Source organism: Saccostrea cucullata, unplaced genomic scaffold (genome assembly GCF_032062105.1).
Source record: "Saccostrea cucullata isolate Sc308-1 unplaced genomic scaffold, CSIRO_AGI_Scuc_v1 ctg18900, whole genome shotgun sequence".
NCBI classification, from domain to species: domain Eukaryota; kingdom Metazoa; phylum Mollusca; class Bivalvia; order Ostreida; family Ostreidae; genus Saccostrea; species Saccostrea cuccullata.
This window is the reverse complement of record NW_026926140.1, coordinates 3,542-11,525: the sequence shown is the minus strand read 5'-3', so window position 1 is coordinate 11,525 and position 7,984 is coordinate 3,542. Positions and strand designations below refer to the sequence as shown.

General features: G+C 36.5%; 1 protein-coding gene across 1 annotated transcript; it reads right to left on the bottom strand.

Annotated features, from left to right (window-relative positions):
* Nucleotides 1–1,276: 1,276 nt before the first annotated feature.
* LOC134270911 (GTPase IMAP family member 4-like) lies at nucleotides 1,277–7,243 on the bottom strand. Its single transcript, XM_062753165.1, has 4 exons — nucleotides 7,039–7,243; nucleotides 6,858–6,945; nucleotides 3,454–3,566; nucleotides 1,277–2,480 (listed from the first exon to the last, which is right to left on the bottom strand). Exons 1-4 carry the CDS (start codon nucleotides 7,241–7,243, stop codon nucleotides 1,882–1,884), a joined length of 1,005 nt encoding a protein of 334 aa, XP_062609149.1. The 3' UTR covers nucleotides 1,277–1,881.
* Nucleotides 7,244–7,984: the final 741 nt, after the last annotated feature.

The following is a 7,984-nucleotide window of genomic DNA, read 5'->3' as shown; positions in this document are numbered from 1 at the left end:
AGATTCAGCATCCGAAGCAAGGCTGATAGTATGCATCCTAAGATGTACCATCCATGCAAGTTTAGTTGTTATAGGGTTCATAGTACCTTGGAAATGAAACCTGCACCAAAAACTTTAACCTGTTTACTCAACCGGAAAATGTAGGTCAGATTCAGCATCCGAAGCAGGTCTTGTAATATGCATCCTAAGATGTACCATCCATGCAAGTTTGGTCATTATATGTCTCATAGTAACTTGGAAATGAAACCTGCACCAAAAACTTTAACCTGTTCACTCAACAAGAAAATGTAGGTCAGATTCAGCATCCGAAGCAAGTCTAGTAGAATACATCCTAAGATGTACCATCCATGCAAGTTTGGTCATTATAGGGCTCAAAGTATCTTTGAAATGAAACCTTCACCAAAAACTTTAACCTGTTCACTCAACTGGAAAATGTAGGTCAGATTCAGCATCTGAAGCAAGGCTGGTAGTATGCATCCTAAGATGTACCATCCATGCAAGTTTAGTCGTTATAGGGTTCATAGTACCTTGGAAATGAAACCTGCACCAAAAATTTTAACCTGTTCACTCAACCAGAAAATGTAGGTCAGATTCAGCATCCGAATCAGGTCTTGTAATATGCATCCTAAGATGTACCATCCATGCAAGTTTGGTCATTATATGTCTCATAGTAACTTGGAAATAAAATCGCACCAAAAACTTTAACCTGTTCACTCAACCGGAAAATGTAAGTCGGATTCAGCATCTGAAGCAGGTCTAGTAGAATACATCCTGAGATGTACCGTCCATGCAAGTTTGGTCATTATAGGGCTCAAAGTATCTTTGAAATGAAACCTTCACCAAAATCTTTTACCTGTTCACTCAACCGGAAAATGTAGGTCAGATACAGCATTCGAAGTAAGGCTGGTAGTATGCATCCTAAGATGTATCATCCATGTAAGTTTGGTCAACATAGGGCTTATAGTTACTCGGAAATGAGACCTACACCCAAAACTGCACCAAAAATGTTAACCTGCACTAAAACATTAACCTGGTCATTCCTTTGCTGAAATTGCAGCATCTGAATTTTTGACTGGTACAATAAACACACTAGAAACATCTTATATGCATGTCTAATCAATATAGGACATAGAAGTACTTAAAAAGAAAACTGCTCCAAAAAACTTAACCTTAACCCGGGACGCCGACGCCGACGCCGACGCCGACACCGACGCCGACGCCGACGCCGAGGGTATCACATAAGCTCCCCCCAACTTCGTTGAGGTGAGCTAAAAATGGTTCTCGTGAGGCCTGATATAGTGAACAATCAAATAAAAATTGTATTTCATCTTCTACACAAAATGACTAAATGATAGCACATTTGAAAATAATTTCTACCAAAAGGTTTCAAGATAAAGTGATCTGACCATAAATTAAGTTTGTAAAACAAATTCAAAATAACAGGATAACATATAAAAGAAAAATAGTTTGCTCTACAGAATCTTGGTTTAAAGGGGAATATGATCTGAGCTTGTCAATATGCTTCTCTGCATATTGTCTAAAAGTGTCTTGCACCAATTGGCTTTATATTTTTCGCACATTCGCACAATGTAATTACAACACAAAGTGTAACACTGCATATACTTACTGATGAGGACCAGGGCAAATTAATCAAAGACATTCTTTTTTACCTATTTATTATGAACATGTTTTTGGTTAATTTTCTTTGTTGAAATTTCTGATTGTTTGTTCTTTAATTTATTTTTAAACATTGTGGTTTTTTATTTGTTCTTTTGATTCATGTAGGGTTCATCAGGCTGTGTTTTAAATTCTATTATCACAAACCAAAAGGAACTAGGTTTATGCTGATTTTTATTTTTAAAAAAATGTCTGAAAGGCTCTTTAAAACAGAAACTCGTCATATGTCTCAAAACAAGCATTTTTTCTCTTAATTTTTTCTATAATTTTGATAAGCCGTTTTACTTTTTTATGCTTTGTCCCATCGGTTGCACGATTGTTTATAGCAAAAATGCGATTCTCACACTGATTAAGTAATTCTTTGAATTCCGTTGGTGACGACTTTATGAATTCATCTATTGTTAGATTTTCCATTTCCAACTGGTCTTCGTGTGTGAGGACAATTACCAAGTAGTTATATACTTCCTTCCCGACGAGATTCACAAATTGTTGAATCGAGGAAAACAATTCACTTGTAAACCTTTCAGAAAAGGGAATTACGTTTAAAACTGCGTGCGGACCGGGTGAAATTTTATCGAATGCCCTCAGAAGTTTTGATTTTTTTAAAACTTCAGAAGTGTACCCTATGGTATCTACAACGGTTATATTTTTTCCATGCTTGAAAGTTTCTCCCTTCTCACATTTGCGAGTTACACTTGAACCTGAAATTCCTGTTTTGAAATGTTGACAACCCAATAAACTGTTTCCAAGGCTACTTTTTCCTGATCCCACTGTACCAACTATGATAATTCGATAGGAATTCTCTACAAATAAAAAAAAATCCAAGATCGATACATACAGGAACCATTCACTGGTATTTTTTTCCCCAAAAGAATTGTTTAGATAAATATAAATCTGATAGCAATGACGTGAAATAAAATATTTCAAGAAAAGTAGAAAATGTCCTAACTTTTTCATAATTATGTATAATCAATGGACTTCTTCACTGAGGTCGAAATACAAATGAGTCAAAATGAACCTGAATTTTATACAGCTCTTTTCGATCATCATGACCTGCTACTTGCTTGATAAACATGTAATAAACATTTCTGATTAAAACTAGATAATTAAGAATATTCCAGAATGACAATATCCGTACAGTCAGCCATTCTATTTTTCGGTGTCTTTCTTGCAGAAAATATAATTAATATAACATTTTAGACATTACAGTCTCAATCGGATGACGCTAGGTCCCAGGTGAATTTTTTTTTCTTTTTTATGGCGACCGCCAAATAAATAGATCTAGTGGCTCCGATACAAATAGATCTGACGGCCGCCACACAAATAACTTTCGGCCGCCAGAAACTTCATATTTTGAGCCCGCCAGCAACTTATATGGCCGTCGCAAAATAAAACAATAAGAAACAAAGTATAGAAATATGAAGTATAAAAAGTTTACTGTATTCATTAAGAAAAAGTCTTTACATTTGCAATTCCTGTGATAAGTCTAACCGACTTTTTTCACTGTAGGGCAAAAACCGATTTTTTGAAAAAAATTATCTCTTTAAAAATGTAATAATGACTTTAAAAATATTAAACGAATCAAGACGTTGTTTGGAATGGGGCTATAAATACCTTTTTAATAAAGACCGTATCATTTAACACCTTTGAATAGTGTCGAATACAAATAAGTCGATTCAGTCAAATGTAAATATTGGGATTGTCTATTTCTAAAAAGTTAGGAATGTAAAGACTAAAATACCCTATTAAATGTTGACGAAACTTGATCTAATTTACCTGTGAACATTTGTTTAGCTTCAAGTGTGGATGCTTCTAATAATTGATCTGTGAATGAAATTGCACTGTGTTCTGTACGAATGATTTTCCTCTTCAGTTGTCTCTCTTTTTGTCTGAAAATTAAAAGACTTTACCTGATTAGCTGATTTTCCCACAATAAAAAATTAACTTAAAAAATTTAGTTATGGTTGAAAATTGTTCAATGGCGTCTGATCAATTCTAAACTATCAGTCACTATCTAGCGATGGGGTATACGATGAGAAACCGATGTGTTTTTTTTTTAAAATAAAAATGGCTTGGCTGCCGGACGGAAACTTATAGTAATCGGACGGGGACTGAGGCCATTACGAGAAACGTTTTGGGTCAGCGATGTCTACGCCGATGAAATTCTTGGCGCATGTTTTGAAATGAATCGAATGGAATAAAATTTCACATATCAAACAAATTTTTTACATATTATATTACCACCAGTCTACGGCCACCGGCCAGGAAATGTGACGAAGGCATAGTATTGTGCTTATTTTAACTTTTATGCCTAGGTCACATTTCCCGGTCGGTAGCCGTAGACCGGTGGTAATCGTTGGTAATCCGTGGTGTTAAAGATGCCCTTACATTGGTCCACATCGACCTAGTAGTCCTTACAGAATCAGTCACATTATTCAGCGATGGGTATTCGATGGGCAACCAATGCCTTTTATGATAAAAATAGCGTGGTTTCCGGCCGGACTTTCAAAGGCCCAGCGAAGCATTGCTTATCATAAAACGATGTTCCAGGATAATCGGCCGATGTTTATTATCTCGCTCATACATTGGTGAACATCGGTTGACTACGGGCCAATGTTTGGTCGAGCATCGATCGATGATCGGCCATTATCTGTTGGACACCACTCAACCCCCCGATGACCTCAGATTCAACGGATATTGGACGATGCTCGGCCATACATCGGCCGATCCGTGAAAGATGTGTTAATGATGGGTTGCCGATGAGGAGCGATGTGAAGCATCGTTGGAGACATCGCTGAATTTTAGCTACGAATTATTTCCTACCGATGACCCCACCGATTTGCAAAATGGCCTGAGTCACCTTCCGATCACTAAAGGTGCCTGGCCGGCAACCACGCCATTTTCATCAAAAAACGCATTGGTTTCTCATCGTATACATGTACCTCATCGCTGGATAATGTGACTGATACTTTAGTGAGTAATATAACGAAGCTTGACATCGTCAGCGAACAGCTCTCACACTAGTTCTTGTAGCAAGCATTTCTTCTGATATAAATAGGTTCAAACACCTATGATGGAGAGTTTGAAAAAAAAATATTTAAAAGAGTGACATATGTATAATCAGATCTGAAAATGCTCTTTAATAAATAAAACAAGGTAGAAAGGTGAAGCTAACTTATGCCATAGTCACATTTTCCGGTGGCTGTAGACCAGTGTTAATCGGAAGTAATCCGTGATGTGAGCGATGCCCCAGCATCGGTCCTCATCGGTCTGGTAATCCTTAAAGTATCAGTCAAATTATCCAGCGATGGCGTATGCGATGGGCAACAAATGTTTTGTTTCGGTTTTTTGAAAAATAAAAATGGTGTGGTTGCATGCCGAACTTACAAGCGATGCATTGCTAATCATTAAATGATGTTCCAGGGTAATCGGCTGATGTATATTACATAGCTCATACAGTGGTGAACATTATTCGTAGGTTGTTCGACTATGGGCTAATGTTTGGTTGAACATCGACCGATGATCGACCAAAAACGCATCGGTTTCTCATCTCATTCCCCATCGCTGGATAATATGACTGATACTTTAACAGGGTTCAAACCCCGAACGATCATATTTATTTTTTTAATACTTTTTTTAGATGATATCATTCAGCGTGTGAACTGAAAAAGTTATGACGTCCGGCTTGTACAAACTCATAAAATCATCATTACAGTGTAATAAATATTCTATATAAAATAATCTTCTATACATATAATAAAGACTAAGCAATCAAATCTTTATTTCCATTTTGGCATTTTTATTTCCTTTAATATGCTTGTTTACATTAAATAATTATACAAAAATCAGGGAGAATCCGACCCCTCCCTCGAACTGATTATGCTCTTCTTTTTTCCCTAAGCGGGGAGCACAAATTCTCGTTATAACAAGGTATTTGAGCCCACTCTTGAATCGGATCCTTAACAACTAAATTCGAGTGACATTTAAATAATTATTATTATTTACAGTTTTTTCAATTTCATTCAATTTCTTTTATTCATTATAGGCATATCCTTTGATGTTATATTTATTTTCACGCATTTGAGGAGATCCAACCAGCATTTTTCAAGAAAATGCATATTAAGGACAGACTCGTCTCGTTCCTGAATAATATATTTTTTTCTAGAATTACTCCTTTAACATGTTTAATCACAAAAAAATGAGGTACATTGTATCTTACCAGGCATTTGTGCAAGATACTAGAAGTACACCTATAATAATTGGACGGTTACTGAGGCCATTTGGCGAATCGGTGGGAGTCCTCGGTAGAAAATAAGTCTTAAGTATAAAATCAACGATGTCTCTACCGATGCCCCACATAGTTCCTCATCGGCAACCCATCATTAACACATCTTTCAAGGATTGGCCAATGAATGGCCGAGCAGCGTCAAGTTGAATCCGTTGAATCTGAGCCATCGTGGGGTTGAGTGGTGGGCAACAGACATCGGCCGATTATCTGTCGATGTTCCACCAAACATTAGCCCAGGGTCGACAGAACTACGAACAATGTTCACCAATATATGAGCGATGTAATATACATTGGCCGATTACCCTGGAACATCGTTTTATGATTAGCAATGCATCGCTGGGCCTTAGCATGTCCGGCCGGCAACCACGCCATTCTGATAAAAAATCGCATCGGTTGCCCATCGTATACGCCATCGCTGGATAATGTGACTGATACTTTAAGGATTAGTAAGCAGATGTGGACCGATTTTGGGGCATTGCTCACAACCCGGATTACCACCGATTACCACCGGTCTACGGCCACCGGCGGGGAAATGTGACTAAGACATTAGGGGGAAAAATTGCCAAAATCACATTTTTAGTGTTTCAAATGTTTAAAAACAATTAGAAACCCGTTTAGAAATCAGGAAGCAATTATTTAAGTTTTGCATATTTTCATACATTACGAAGATATACAAAACAAATATATGAGGAACGTATCGTCTGACCTGAAGTTTTTCTTTTGACTAACTTTTATTTAGATTTTATTCATAACTCTGGTGGTTTTTATTCCAATATTCTATAACAAAAAACGATGAATAGAAATTTTAAGTACAGACAGTTAAAAATATAGAATTAAGGTGTAAAATAATTTTAATGTAAAATCTAATACATCTAGCATGACAAAATCTCACTTTTTTGATTTGATTTTCTTCTGGTTATTTGCTTTCTTTTCTACATTCCATTTTTCAACGGGAGGCATGGAGAAATGCATCTCTGGAACTGAAAAAGAACATGAAAACAACAAATTTCAAAAACTTTCTTTGAATTTTGTATCATAAAATACATGGCTTGACAAAATTTAAGAATACCTACATGAAAACCACTGATCGTCAGACTCATTAGAGTCCAATAAATCTGATATGTCTGAACAACTCGAATCAGTAATAATATGGAAATGGGGTTTATTGGAATACCCAGAGTCAGTGCTAGATGCTTTATCGAACAAAGAGAAACCGGGACGTCCAAAGGAAATTCTGGTTTCAGAATCAGAATCTTCAATTTTTATTTCCTGCCGCATTTCTTTATGCTTCCTGAAAAATAGAACACGTCAAAAAGTATGTACATGTATTATGCCCTTTTTATGACTAATTAGTTGGCCATCGCGTAAAATGTCAGGCTTCAGTTTAATTTTCGTTCTCCGTGCCGAGTTATACCTATGATGTAATCATAGTAGTGACTATTTATTTTCCTCACACCCAACTTCAATCGCATCATCTCGGGTCTTTCTCGAGGTGTAAAAACTACCTCGAATGTATTAACATTACCGGGTAAGATTTAGACATTTCCTGTTTATTTGAATATAGGATTGAATGGGTTAAAAGTCCCTTCTCTTGTATATTTTAGGTAATATCTTTACATTCAATAAAATTAAACTCCGTACTCTACAGATAAGTGATCTTCCAACATTTATTTCAAAGTTTGTTAAAAGGGGGTTGTCATGGCCTCTATGTACTGTAGTACATACGAGGTTGTTTTTCTGCCAGTCGGAAAGGCCCTAAAAGTTGTAATTGACCAAATACACACCCTAATAATGTGTTCGGAACCTGTTTTTCGGTGTTCTACAAATTATAAAATCTGATGAGTTCAGAGTAGCTCTGGTAGTGGCTCTAGCGAGTGTTAGCGATAGGGTGAATTATTCACGGAATGTGGCTAGGAAGAGATTAGCACGTGGCAACATGGTAAACAGAAAAATTATGTTGCGTTTCAGTTTTCACCATCCTATAATATCTGTAAGATTTTACTTCAATCGATCTCTACT